The 15,694-nt window shown below is 41.3% G+C and overlaps 1 protein-coding gene across 1 annotated transcript in view; it reads left to right on the forward strand.

Moving 5' to 3' along the window:
- Positions 1 to 8,471: 8,471 nt before the first annotated feature.
- LOC132389104 (male-specific lethal 1 homolog) overlaps positions 8,472 to 15,694 on the forward strand; it is a 29,198-nt gene continuing 21,975 nt past the window's right edge. Inside the window, exons 1-2 of the mRNA XM_059961539.1 lie at positions 8,472 to 8,997; positions 10,669 to 10,886. Coding sequence (XP_059817522.1) covers positions 8,563 to 8,997; positions 10,669 to 10,886 — 653 coding nt within the window. The 5' untranslated portion in view covers positions 8,472 to 8,562. The remainder of the gene's footprint in view (positions 8,998 to 10,668; positions 10,887 to 15,694) is intronic.

Consider the following 15,694-nt stretch of genomic DNA (forward strand, 5'->3'; position numbering starts at 1 on the left):
TGAGGTTCTACATTTTGGCAGGAATAATCCAAATAGAACATACAAGGTAAATGGTAGGGCATTGAGGAATGCAGTGGAACAGAGAGATCTAGGAATAACAGTGCATAGTTCCCTGAAGGTGGAGTCTCATGTAGATAGGGTGGTGAAGAAAGCTTTTGGAACGCTGGCCTTTATAAATCAGAGCATTGAGTACAGAAGTTGGGATGTAATGTTAAAATTGTACAAGGCATTGGTAAGGCCAAATTTGGAATATTGTGTACAGTTCTGGTCACCGAATTATAGGAAAGATATCAATAAATTAGAGAGAGTGCAGAGACGATTTACTAGGATGTTACCTGGGTTTCAGCACTTAAGTTACAGAGAAAGGTTGAACAAGTTAGGTCTCTATTCATTGGAGCGTAGAAGGTTGAGGGGGGATTTGATCAAGGTATTTAAAATTTTGAGAGGGATAGATAGAGCTGACGTAAATAGGCTGTTTCCATTGAGAGTAGGGGAAATTCAAACGAGAGGACATAATTTGAGAGTTAGGAGGCAAAAGTTTAAGGGAAACACGAGGGGGTATTTCTTTACTCAAAGAGTGATAGCTGTGTGGAATGAGCTTCCTGTAGAAGTAGTAGAGGCCAGTTCAGTGGTGTCATTTAAGGTAAAATTGGATAGGTATATGGACAGGAAAGGAGTGGAGGGTTATGGGCTGAGTGCGGGTAGGTGGGAATAGGTGAGATTAAGAGTTCGGCACGAACTAGGAGGGCCGAGATGGCCTGTTTCCGTGCTGTGATTGTTATATGGTTATATGTTTGTCACTGGAAATCAACCTATGTGGATTTGTAAGGATATATATGAATCCTTGGAAATTAACCTACGTCAATTCTTCAGGATACATATGTGCTCTATATGCTTGTCTAATGTTGCCAATCGACCTATGTGGGTGTGTAAGATTATTGTTACATACCCACAGTTTGAACACGGGACAGTGGGAAGATGTAATGGTCATGTGATGGCATGTTCCAAACCATACTTAAAACAATCCACATTTTATGACACAGTTCTCATTTTTTATTGTTGATGCAATGTTGTCGTTACTGGTCAGAAGTGTGAGGCCCCACCAGTTTTGATTGTTGCACATTTATTTTTCCCTTACAGTCCAGTATCAAAGAATGAAGGCATTATTGGAGTTATCTGGGTTCAAAAGTTTGGATAAAGTTAATGTCATTCAGCGTCTTGGGAATGATCAACATTGATCAACCTGAGTGGATGAATGAGAATGAATATGTACTGTACATGTTTGTCTCTGGAAATTAACCAATGTGGATGTGTGAGGATATAAGTGTACTATACATGTTTATATAATGTTGGAAACCTACTTGTGAGGATGAGTGAGGATATGTATTTATTGTATGTGTTTGTCTACTGTTGGAAATAAACCTATATAGACCTGTGAAGATATACATATACTGTAGATGTTTGTCTCAAGAAATCAACGTATGAGGATGGGTATGTTTCTCTATTGTTGGAAATCAACCCGTGAGGATATATTTAATGTATATGTTCTCTAATGTTGGCTATTAACATATGTGGATGATTGAGGATAGATATGTACTGTATATGTATGCCTCTGAAAATCAAGCTATATGTCTGTGTGAGGATCTGTATGTACTGTATATGTTTGTATCAGGAAATCAACCTGTGTGGATGTGTGAGGATATGTATGTCCACTATAGGTTTGTCTTTGCATTTCAAACTGTGTGTATCCGTGAGGATATAAATCTACTATATATGTTTGTCTCTGGAAATTAAATTATATGGATATGCGAGGATATATATGGGCGGAATCTGTTTGCCTCTGGAAATCAACCTATGTGGATTCTTGAGGATATATATGTTCTGTGTATGTTCCTCTAATGCAGGAAATTACCCTGTGAGGATATATTTAATGTATATGTTTCTCATATGTTGGAAATCAACATATCTGGATGTTTATATATGCGTGGATCTGTATATGTACTGTAGATGGATATCTTTGGAAAGCAACCTATGTGGATGTGTGAGGATATATATAATGTTTATGCTTGCCTCTGGAAATCAATGTATGTAGTTGATTTATATATATATATGCTCACTGTATATTATATAGATAGATGGATACACTGTACACTGTATATTTGTCTCTGGAAACCTGCTTGTGTGGATCCGTGAGGATATATATGTACTGTATATGTTTGACTCTGGATTTCAACCTATGTGGATCTGGGTGTATATATAGGTGTGCCATATATGTTTATCTAATGTTTTAATCAACCTATGTGGATGTGTGAGGGTACATATGTCCACCATATAGTTGTCACTGGAAATCAACCTCCGTGGATCCTTGAGAATGTATATGTACTGTGTATGTGTGTATAAGTCCCTGGGGCCTGACGGAATATTCCCCAGGCTGCTTCATGAGATGAGGGAAGAGATTGCTGAACCTCTGGCTAGGATCTTTATTCCGCGTTGTCCACGGGAATGGTACCAGAGGATTGAAAGGAGGCGAATATTGTCCTCTTGTTCAAAAAAAGTAGTAGGGTTAGTCCAGGTAATTATAGACCAGTGAGCCTTACGTCTGTGGTGGGAAAGCTGTTAGAAAAGATTCTTAGAGATAGGATCTATGGGCATTTAGAGAATCATGGTCTGATCAGGGACAGTCAGCATGGCTTTGTGAAGGGCAGATCGTGTCTAACAAGCCTGTTAGAGTTCTTTGAGAAGGTGACCAGGCATATAGATGAGGGTAGTCCAGTGGATGTTATCTACATGGATTTTAGTAAGGCATTTGACAAGGTTCCTCACGTTAGGCTTAATCAGAAAGTCAGAAGGCATGGGATCCAGGGAAGTTTGGCCAGGTGGATTCAGAATTGGCTTCCCTGCAGAAGGCAGAGGATCATGGTGGAGGGAGTACATTCAGATTGGAGGGTTGTGACTAGTGGTGTCCCACAAGGATCTGTTCTGGGACCTCTACTTCTTGTGATTTTTATTAACGACCTGGAGGTGGGGGTAGAAGGGTGGGTTGGCAAGTTTGCAGACGACACAAAGGTTGGTGGTGTTGTAGATAGTGTAGAGGATTGTCAAAGATTGCAGAGAGACCTTGATAGGATGCAGAAGTGGGCTGAGAGGTGGCAGATGGAGTTCAACCCGGAGAAGTGTGAGGTGGTACACTTTGGAAAGACAAATTCCAAGGTAGAGTACAAAGTAAATGGTAGGATACTTGGTAGTGTGGAGGAGCAGAGGGATCTGGGGGTACATGTCCACAGATCCCTGAAAGTTGCCTCGCAGGTAGATAGGTTAGTTAAGAAAGCTTATGGGGTGTTAGCTTTCATAAGTCGAGGGATAGGGTTTAAGAGACGCAATGTAATGATGCAGCTCTATAAATATATTCTAGTTAGGCCACACTTGAAGTACTGCGTCCATTTCTGGTCGCCTCACTATAGGAAGGATGTGGAAGCATTGGAAAGGGTACAGAGGAGACTTACCAGGTTGCTGCCTGGTTTAGAGAGTATGAATTATGATTAGAGATTAAGAAAGCTAGGGCTTTACTCTTTGGAGAGAAGGAGGATGAGAGGAGACAAGATACACAAGAGATGTACAAGATATTAAGAGGAATAGACAGAGTGGACAGCCAGTGCCTCTTCCCCAGGGCACCACTGCTCAGTACAAGAGGACATGGCTTTAAGTTAAGGGGAGGGAAGTTCAAGGGGGATATTAGAGGAAGGTTTTTCATTCAGAGAGTGGTTGGTGCGTGGAATGCACTGCCTGAGTCTGTGGTGGAGGCAGATACACTAGTGAAGTTTAAGAGACTACTGGACAGGTATATGGAGGAATTTAAGGTGGGGGGTTATATGGGAGGCAGGGTTTGAGGGTTGGCACAACGTTGTGGGCCGAAGGGCCTGTAATGTGCTGTACTATTCTATGTTCTATGAAAATACATGTAGTTTATATGTTTGTCCACTGTTGGAAATCAAACCATGTAGATGTGTTAGGATAGATATGTACTGTATATGTTTGTCTAACGTTAGAAATCTATTTAGATGTGTGAGGATATATCTGTACTGTATATGTTTGTCTCTGGAAATCAACCTATGTGGATGTATGGGGATTTATATGTGTTCTATATGTGTTATGTTGGAAATCAAATATCTTGATGTCTGAGGATAAATGTGAATTGTATATGTTTACTTTTGAAATCAGCCTATGTAGATGTGTGAGGATACGTATGTATATGTTTGTCTCTGGGAATCAACCTATTTTGATGTGTGAGGATATATATCTATTCCTTCCAATAATTTACCTACTACTGACATCAAACTTAAAGGCCTATAATTTCCCAGATTACTTTTAGAGCCTTTTTTAAACAACGGAACAACATGAGCTATCCTCCAATTCTCCAGCATCTCACCCATAGATACTGACATTTTAAATATTTCTGCCAGGGCCCCTGTAATTTCAGCACTAGTCTCCTTCAAGGTCTGAGGGAATACCCTGTCAGGTCCTGGGTATTTATCTACTCTGATTTTCCTCAAGATAGCAAGCACCTCCTCCTCTTCAATCTGGATAGGTTCCATGACCTCACTACTCGTTTGCCTTATTTCCATTGACTGCATGCCAGTTTCCTTAGTAAATACAGATGCAAAAACACCCATTTAAGATCTCCCCCATTTCTTTTGGTTCCATACATAGCCGACCTCTCTGATCTTCAAGAGGACCAATTTTATCCCTTACTATCCTTTTGCTCCTAACATACCTGTAGAAACTCTTTGGATTATCCTTCACCTTGACTGTCAAAGCAACCTCATGTCTTCTTTTAGCCCCCTTGATTTTTTCTTGTTTTTTTTTGCACTTGTTATACTCCTCAAGTAGCTTATTTGCTCCCTGTTTCCTATACATGTCATACATCTCTCTCTTCTTTTTTATCAGTTCCAATATCCCTCGAGAACCAAGGTTCCTTATTCTTACTCAATTTGCCTTTAATCCTGACATGAGCATACAAACTCTGCACTCTCAAAATTTCTTCTTTTAAGGCCTCCTACTTACCACCCCGCACTTCCCATTTCTACCTCCTACCCAAGATCCACAAACCTGCCTGTCCAGGTAGACATATTGTCTCAGCTTGTTCCTACCCCACTGAACTCATTTCTGCATACCTTGACACTGTCTTCTCCCCCCTTGTTCAATCTCTTCCCACCTATGTTCGTGACACTTCTCATGCTTTGAATTTTTTCAATGATTTTAAGTTCCCTGGCCCCCACCATCTTATTTTCACCATGGACGTCCAGTCCCTATATACCTCCATCCCCCACCAGGAAGGTCTCAAAGCTCTTCGCTTCTTTTTGGATTCCAGACCTAGCCAATTCCCCTCTACCACCACTCTCCTCCATCTAGCGGAATTAGTTCTTACTCTCAATAATTTCTCCTTTGGCTCCTCCCACTTCCTCCAAACCAAAGGTGTAACCATGGGCACCCATATGGGTCCCAGTTATGCTTGCCATTTTGTTGGCTTTGTGGAACAGTCCATTCCCCTCTTTTCCTTCACTACATCGACAACTGCATTGGCGCTGCCTCCTGCTCGCATGCTGAGCCTATCAACTTCATTAACTTTGCCTCCAACTTTCACCCTGCCCTCAAATTTACCTGGTCCATTTCCGACACCTCCCTCCCCTTCCTTGATCTTTCTGTCTCCATCTCTGTAGATGGCCTATCTATTGATATCTACTATAAGCCTACAGACTCTCACAGCTACCTGGACTATTCCTCTTCCCACCCTCTCTCTTGCAAAAATGCTATCCCCTTCTCACAATTCCTCTGTCTCCGCCGCATCTGCTCTCAGGATGAGGCTTTTCATTCCAGGACGAAGGAAATGTCTTCCTTTTTTAAACAAAGGGACTTCCCTTCATCCACCATAAACTCTGCTCTCAAACACATCTCTCCCATTTCCCACACATCTGCCCTCACCCCATCCACCCGCCACCCCACTCGGAATTGGGTTCCCCTTGTCCTCACCTACCACCCCACCAGCCTCCAGGTCCAACATATAATTCTCCGTAACTTCCACCAACTCCAATGGGATCCCACTACCAAACACATCTTTCTCCCCCCCCCCTTCTGCTTTTCGCAGGGATCGCTCCCTACACAACTCCCTTGTCCACACGTCCCCCCCCCCATCCCTTCCCACCGATCTCCCTCCTGGCACTTATCCTTGTAAACAAAACAAGTGCTACACCTGCCCTTACACTTTCTCCCTCACCACCATTCAGGGCCCCAGACAGTCCTTCCAGGTGAGGCGACACTTCACCTGTGAGTCGGCTGGTGTGGTATACTGTGTCCGGTGCTCCCGGTGTGGTCTTTTATATATGTGGTGAGACCCGACACAGACTGGGAGTCCGTTTCGCTGAACACCCACGCTCGGTCCGCCAGAGAAAGCAGGATCTCCCAGTGGCCACACATTTTAATTCCACGTCCCACTCCCATTCTGATATGTCTATCCATGCCCTCCTCTATTGTCAAAATGAATCCAAACTCAGGTTGGAGGAACAACACCTTATATACTGGCTCGGTAGCCTCCAACCTGATGGCATGAACATTGACTTCTCTAACTTCCGTTAATGCCCCTCCTCCCCTTCTTACCCCATCCCTGACATATTTAGTTGTTTGCCTATTCTCCATCTCCCTCTGGTGCTCCCCCCTTTCTTTCTCCTGAGGCCTCCTGTCCCATGATCCTTCCCCTTCTCCAGCTCTGTATCACTTTCGCCAATCACTTTTCCAGCTCTTAGCTTCATCCCATCCCCCTCCGGTCTTCTCCTATCATTTAGCATTTCCCCCTCTCCCCACTACTTTCAAATTTCTTACTATCTTTCCTTTCGGTTAGTCCTGATGAAGGGTCTCGGCCTAAAACGTCAACAGTGCTTCTCCCTATAGACATTGCCTGGCCTGCTGCGTTCCACAGCATTTTGTGTGTGTTGTTGTTTGAATTTCCAGCATCTGCAGATTTCCTCATATTTATGTACTTTATACCTTTGTTAGATGTTGTACTCAACCTATGCGGATGTGTGATATATATACACTGTATATGTTTGTCTCTGGAAATCAAGCTGTGTGGATTTGTTAGGATACTACAGGGAGGATGTGGAAGCCACAGAAAGGGTGCAGAGGAGATTTACAAGGGTTTTGCCTGGATTGGGGAGAATGTCATGAGAAAAAGTCGAGTGAACTGGGACTTTTCTCCTTGGACCAACAGAAGATGAGAGGTGACCTGACTGAGATGATGAGAGGCATTGATTGTGTGGATAGTCAGAGGCTTTTTCCCAGGGCTGTAATGGTTGCCACAAGAGGACACAGGTTTAAGGTGCTGGGGAGTAGGTACTGAGGTAAGTTTTTTACTCAGAGAGTTGTGAGTACGTGGAATGGGCTGCCAGCAACGATGGTGGAGGCAGATACAATACGTTCTTCTAAGAGACCTTTAGGTAGGTTCATGGAGCTTAGTAAAATAGAGGGCTATGGGTAAGTTTGTAATTTCAGAGGTAGGGACATGTTTGGCACAACTTTGTGGGCTGATGAGCCTGTATTGTGCTGTAGGTTTTCTATGATATATATGTACTGTATATGTTTGTCTGTAGTTGGAAATCAACCAGTGTGGATATGTGAGGTTTTTAATCTATCTCTCTGTCAATCGTTCTATTTAAATATTTATCTACCCTAATTTTCTTTTTATGTCTCTATCTATCCATCCATTTATCTCTATGTATGTATGTATGTATGTATGTATGTATGTATCGATCTATGTATCCATCTATTTATCGGTCCATCCATCTATCTCTGTTTCTTTATTAATCTATGAATCTATCAAAATATCGATGAACATCCTTCTGCCTATGTCTCTCTCTCTCTCTCTCTCTCTATTGATTCATCTACCTATCGTTTATCCAACTCCGTCCGCCTTTACATATCTGTCCATCTCTCTACAGGTAGATTGTATCTATTAACCTATCTATTTATCAAACTATCTATCTGTCTATCGTTCTATCAATCTATATATCCTTTTATTTATCTACTAACTATAGACATAAGTTCTCCAGTCGATAGGTAGAAATATGTGGTTCTAGCACATCCTTGGGTGTGTTGGAGTAAATGACACATTTTACTGCGTTTCAATGCACAGTTAAACAACTCCAATTCTGGAAAGAGGCGAACTGCTGACTCCCCCACCGGTTACGTATAATGACGCATAGCAGCATAAACAGCGCTTGTGTAGTAGTAGGGCGAGAAAAGTAATCCGATAGTTAGAGAAAATTTTTGTGGGGGTGTGGGTGTTTGCGGTGGGTGGGTAGGAGCGAGAATTGGTTATCGTCTAAATCTGAAATGAATGAATGAAGCATACAGAACAACTGAGTCGCAGCGCGCGGGGGGGGGGGGGGGGGGGGTTGGGTGCGGAGCAGAGATGACCCCGCCCCGACAAAAGCATCAATCAATAACGCCGCTGTCAGCAAGTGCCGGCAGAATAGGTTTGGCCTTCAGAGGAGTGTCTGTTGCCCGCAGATCATGACAAAGAAGCCTGGCATGTTAAAGCAGCAGGGCACAGTGACGCAGTCCGAGAGACAGGCAGCGACGGTATACGATGGTGAAGAGAACCCGACCAAAAGCAGCCGGAAGACGAACGTCTGCGAACACGGCAAAGTGACAAACGATGTGCGGACGGCTTGGGCTCGAGCAACCGCAATGCCCAGTCTAGAAGGTGGTGACGGCGGAGCGGGAGGGGGACCAAGCGAAATAATGGTCCCGGTCTTCAGTTTGGAAGCCTTGCACTGGGGTAAAGTGAAAAAATATCAACAGCCGCCATCTTCCCTGTCGTGCCCGAGCCAGAGCGCCCGACTCAAGCAGATCGTCCTGTTGCAGCTTGACCTTATTGAACAACAGCAGCAACAACTCCATCTCAAGGAAAGGGAGATCGATGGACTGAAGGCGGAAAAAGAAACGGTGAGGGATCTAAAAAGACGCGGCTGTGTTAACCGTGCAGGCTTAGGAGAGTATTCGAGCTGTTGGGAACCATCTTAGAATTGGGTAACATGGTGGAGACAATCGAGACACCTTTCGCTGTGAGGCGCGCCTCGACCTGTAATTCCCTTTGCTGCCTTCTTTCATTCTGATTTATAAACTAGGCCGTTGCTGAACTACGACTCCCATATTGCACTGATATTGGACGCGCGTCATGCTGTCCCATCAACGTGGCGCGAGGCATTGACGTCACTACGTTCTAGCTACTCCGTGTCTGGCCTGTAATTCAAAGTATTTGCAGTAAAGAGCCATTTTTTTTCTCAAATCAACTAAAGGGCGCCTTCAGATGTTGATTCCTTCTGATAACCCTTATGATGCCTTTTACAAAGATGCCTGTATGTTAACAGTAAAATTATACTGAATGGTATCACCAACAAATAAGGGGACTGCTATTGTTTACAGTGCCAATGGTACTATAAATTTCTTAATAGAATTGTAAAACTAAACATTAAACTACCGATTTGCATCTAACAAATAAAAAGCACAAGAATTAATGTGCAGAGGGCCGTAATTTGCTGCAAAGCTGGATTTTCAAAGCCATTTTAAATTAAATTATTTTAGTAAGATAATTTTTAAAAATTATGCATCTTTAGATTTGCAGTGCTTTGCTCAATGACACCCTCCATTAAAACTATTTTAGATCCTAGGCTTCTATTGCAAGCAGTGCATTTGGAATCTGAAATAGCAATTGTAGATGCTGCTTACCAAGTTATGAATTATTTTCTCCAATTACTTTATTTCAACTCAACAGCTAAAAATATTTTGCTGATCTAATGTTTTGGTGCATTTTAATATTTATGTTCTAGATATACTGTGGTGGAATCATTAGCAATGCTACAGTAAATTTGTCTTCAGTATATATATTGTATCAATGACAGTTAAGATGTATTTCAGGAAAGGAGGATCGATGCAAAAAACATTGTATTACCATCCTAAAAATTCATGTTTCCAATCAGATCTTTGCAACTTGAAGGAGTGAATATGCGCTTTTAAATTTAACAGGAGTTAAAATAAAAGGGAGCAAGGAATGGCATGAGTTAACAATGATCTTATTTTAATTAAAAAGACAAATACTTTATATTGAGGTCATTGGTTCTAAGTGAAAACTTCTACAATAGTCCCAGTCATGTTTTAGTAATCAACAGCTACCTTCTGGAAAGATCAGTAAATTTATAATTTTGAGTTGATATATTGGGAAGTAGATAAGTAACAATTCTTGCAGAAACTTATTAGAACCATTATTTAGTCTTGCTGGGGGGGGGGGAATAAAATACTTTTTCCCAAATTTTATTGGGCAGTTGTTCAGTTTTAGGCGCAACAGTAGTGTTACAGTGAGTCCATCTTGTTATATGATCTTGGCTTGCACTTTTCTCATGGAAGGTATACTGAGCCAAACATAACTGACAGTTTGTGGTGCTGCTAATAATATTGACTCAGCTATTTACGAAATATGAAGACAATGACAATAACTTTAAATTGGGGAGTAAATTGCATTTTGCGCTGCATAGCATTTTCCCATTTGAGTTTGTTTTAAAAGATAAAATATCAAATGATTCTACTTGAAGTACTTGAGATTTTTCATTTTCTTTATAGCTTTTGGCTCGACTTGAACGCATGAAAAGGAGAATGCAACTGGTGAAAAAAGAGAATGAGAAAGACAAATGTAGACTCATTCCAGCTGTGGATGGGATTGAGGAGAAGAATGCAACAGAATCAGAGAAAATTCATCATCAGCAGATGACCCTTGAACAACCCCTGGCAGAGACAGACACCAATCAGACAGAAATGTATTCTGGGAAGGGTTACAAAAGGTACTTGGTTCTTTTTAAGCAAAATCACAATTTTAATTTGCTACTTTTTTTTGAAGTAGTATAATACATTGCTAATCTGGGGAAATATAAGAAATGTTCCTTCTCTTGGTCCTTGCCCCAACAACTTTAATGAACTGTAGATTGAGAATTATGAAGATATGCACGAGTCTTCTTAATTAAAAATATTAAAGCTAAACTAATTGAAATAGTAAAAGTTTATATATTACAGCTGATGTTTCATTATTATAAAAATAAAGCATTTATTAATATAACTGCTAGTCATGGGCAAATGGGAAAATTTATAGTCCGTTTCTTCTGAGGAAGTATGTTATAAATAACTAGGCCATTTATATCACTGTACTTATACCTGTAGATTATTTTCAATATAATTTTTATTTTAGTGTAATGGATGGGATGTGAATTTGTCTTAGCAATTAAAATATAGTAGTATGCTAATTTTTTAATAGGAAGACAACAAATTTTAGTAATCTTGCTTTAGTAACCCTGATTGTATAGCAACTATTGAAACCAGCTTGCTGCTCAGCAGGCTGTGGATGTGATGCTGGTTTTCATTAAATTTTCTGTTGCATTTCCAATCTTGTATAACATGATTTTCTTCTTTACTGTGTTCTGTCTTTTTAACTTTTTTACCTTTTTTATTAATATTTTTTATTACTATTCCTGATGAAAAGTAAAGAGAATGGAGAGTCTTATTTCTTGCCACAGAACAAAACACAGCATATTTGTTCCCTCTTTTATTTATTTAATGATTCACAGGCACTCCATTGCCCCAAGCTGAAATATTGCGGCTCTAACCACTACACTACTGTGGCGCCTATTTTGAGGCAGAGTATTAATCAAAAGGAAAGTTAAGTACTACCCCAAAGCATCAGTAAGGGCCTTATCAGCTATTTTGACTTCACTACTTTCCCCCCTCAAACCTGTGAAATGCACTTGCCACCAAACCCATAGTCAAAGTTGGGTGTTAGGTACTGACCTCTGTCTTGCTAAGGCCAGGTGGCAACTCTCAGACACCTCCTCATAATTGAAGAAAACCCCATTCCACACAATCAGAAAACTGTCTCCAGCACTATCACTGATCTTATCCATTCAGGAGAAATCCCAACCACTGTCACCAAATTCAGTTCCCTTATCCTGTACTGATATTTCTACTTCTTACCTAAGATTCACAAACTGGACTGTTCAGGTATCTATCTGTTCCTAACCCACTGAATGCATGTGCTCATATATTGATTCCATGTATTCCCCCGGGTTCAATCCTTTCCCACCTACATTTGCAACATTTCACTTGCCCTCAATCACCTTAGCAATTCCCTGGCCCTAATTGCCACATCTTCACCATGGATGCCCAGTCCCCATACAATTCAACCAGCTCATCAGGAAGTTCTCAGAGCTTTCTGCTTCTTTCTGGACAAATGAACCAATCAGTCCCCTTACACCTTCTCTGGCAGAAATGGTCCTTATGTGAACAATTTTTACTTCCGTTCTCACTTTCTGCAAACTTGAAGGGTAGCCAGCTCTGCCTCCCATTTTGTTGGTTGTGTAGAATAGTCCATATTTAAAGTCTTTCCTGGTTATACTCCCCAACTCCTCCTATGCTAGATTGACCCATGCTCAACTCATCAATTTCGCCTTTCCATCTCAGTGTTGAACAATGATCTTGGCCCAGTATGTGGACTGATAAATCTTTTCTATAGACACTGCTGACCTGGTGAGTTCCTCAGGCATTTTGCATGTGTAGCTTTGGTTTCCAGCATCTGCAGATTTTCTTGTATTTTTGCTTGACTACTGTCCTAAGTAGCTGTCTGGATTTATGCATCAATAAATTTTATAAAAACTTTTATCTGACACATGGCATGTATTGTTAACATGTTCATTGTTACTGCACTTTGCAGAAAGGGAAGCTTTAAGGATGACTATTTTCATAAGAACATGAGAAACAGGAGCAGGAGTTGGCCACCTGGCCCATCGAGCCTGCCCGGCCATTCAATAAGATCATGGCTGATCTGTCCATAAACTCAGCTCCATCTACCTGTCTTTTCCCCATAACCCTTAATTCCCCTACTATGTAAAAACCTATCTAAGCCTCAAATGCTTCCCTGGGCAGAGAATTCCACAGATTCACCACTCTCTGGGAAAAACTGTTTCTCCTCATCTCCATCCTAAATTTTCTCCCCTGAATCTTGAGGCAATATCCCCTAGTTCTAGTCTTACCTACCAATGGAAACAACTTTCCTGCTATCGTATCTATCCCTTTCAAAATTTTGTATATTTCTATAAGATCCCCTCTCATTCATCTGAACTCCAGAGAGTACAGTCCCAGGCGACTCAAATGCTCCTCATAGGTTAACCCCTTCATCCCTGGAATCAACCTGGTGAACCTGCTCTGCACTAACTCCAAAGCCAGTATATCCTTCCTCAAGTAAGGAGACCAGAACTACATACAGTACTCCAGGTGTGGCCTCACTAGTACCCTGTATAGTTGCAGCATGACCTCCCTGCTCTTGAATTTAATCCCTCTAGCAATGAAGGTCAAAATTTTGTTTGCCTTCTTAATAGCCTATTGTACCTGCAAGCTAACTTTTTGCGATTCATGCACAAGCATTCCCAAATCCCTCTGCACAGCAGCACACTGCAATCTTTCACCATTTAAATAATAATCTGCTCTTCTATTATTCCTTGCTAAGTGGATGATCTCACATTTACCAAAGTTGTATTCCATCTGCCGGATCTTGGCCCCTCACTTGACCAATTTATATCCCTCTGCAGACTCCCCACATCCTCTGTACAATTTGCTTTTCCAGTTATTTTAATGTCATCAGCAAACTTTCCTACGCTACACTCAGTCCCCTCTTCCAAATCATCAATGTAAATGGTAAACAGCTGTGGGCCCAGCACCGACCCCTGCAGCACCCCACTCACCACTGACCGCCAACCGGAGAAACACCCATTTATACCAACTCTTTGCTTTCTATCGGTTAACCAATCCACCATCCATGCCAATGCACTTCCTCCAACTCCATGCATCCGCATTTTATTTATAAATCTCTTATGCAGCACCTTATCAAACGCCTTCTGGAAATCCAAAAATATGACATCCTCCATCCACTGCACTAATTAAGTCCTCAAAGAACTCCAGTAAGTTTGTTAAACGGGATCTGCAATTTCTGAATCCACGACACGTCTGTCTAATGGAACTACTCCTTTCTAAATGTTTCGCTATTTCTTCCTTAATGGCAGCTTCAACCATTTTCCAGACTACAGATGTGAAGCTAACTGGCCTATAGTTGCCCATCTTTCGCCTACATCCTTTTTTAAAAAGTGCACGTGACATTTGACATCTTCTAGTATGCCAGGACCTGCCCAGAGTCCAGAGATTTTTGCTAAATGATTACCAATGCATCTACTAGCACCCTGCTTCTGCTAGCACCCTGGGATCCCATCAGGACCAGGGAATTTATCTGCCTTCAGGCCCTCTAGTTTTCTCATCACTATCTCTATAGTGACAGTGATTATATCAAGGCCCTCACCTCCCATTTCGTCCAAAACATTCTTCTTTCGCATATTAGATGAAGACCAACACAAAATAGTTGTTTAATACCTCAGCCATTTCCTTATCACCCAATATCAATTTCCCCTTCTTGTCTTCAAAGGGACCTATGTTGACTTTAGCCATCCTTTTCCACTTTATATATTTACAAAAACTTATGCTGTTTGTTTTTATATTTCATGCTAATTTACTTCCATGCTCTATCTTCCCTTTTCCTTATTTCTTGTTTAGTTGTTCTCTGTTGCTTTTTAAAGTTTCCCAATCCTCCAGTCTTCCACTACTCTTTGCAACTTTGTACACATGAGCATTTAATTTGATACTACCTTTTATTTCCTTAGTTATCCAAGGCTGGCTCTCCCCACACTTACTGTCCTTGGTTTTGACTGGAATATACTTTTGTTGAGCACTGAGAAAAATCTGTTCCTGTGAAATAGATTCCACTGTTCCTTAACTGTCCTCCCAAATAGCCTGTGCTCCCAATCCACATTAGCCAACTCCTCCCTCATCCCGTTGTAGTCTCCCTTGTTAAAGCATAATACACTAGTTGTAGATATAACTATTTCATCCTCTATCAGTATGTGAAATTCAGTCAGACTATGATCACTCTTTCCAAGAGGATCTCTGACTACAAGATCATAAATCTTACCTGTCTTACTGCACAGGACTAGATCTAAGATAGTATTTTCCCTTGTATGTTCACTAACATGCTGCTCAAGAAAGCCATCATGGATGCATTCTGTGACATCCTCCTCAAGATTTCCTTGTCCAACCTGATTCACTCAAGCTATGTGGAAGTTAAAATCCCCCATAATTGCCGTTTCATTCTTTCAAGCCTCAGTTATTTCTTGGTTAATTGCCTCTGCCACTGCAATATTTTTATTAGGTATACTATAGACAACACTCACCAGTGATTTTTTTCCCCTTTACTATTCTTAATCTCTACTTAGATGGACTCAACATTCTGCTCCGTAGATCTTATATCATCTCTCACAGTCACTTGATCTCATCCCTAATCAACAGTGCCACTCCACCTCCTCTGCCTCCCTGCCTATCTTTCCGTATTACCTGATACCCTTGGATATTTAATTACCAGCCATCTCCACCTTGTAACCAGGTTTCTGTAATGGCCACTAAATCATACGCCTTGGTATTAATCTGTGCAACAAGTTCACTAACCTTGTTTCTAATACTACGGGCATTTAGATAAAGTGCCCTTATACTCATTGTCCTTTTAGAA

Source organism: Hypanus sabinus, unplaced genomic scaffold, assembly GCF_030144855.1.
Source record: "Hypanus sabinus isolate sHypSab1 unplaced genomic scaffold, sHypSab1.hap1 scaffold_470, whole genome shotgun sequence".
NCBI classification, from domain to species: domain Eukaryota; kingdom Metazoa; phylum Chordata; class Chondrichthyes; order Myliobatiformes; family Dasyatidae; genus Hypanus; species Hypanus sabinus.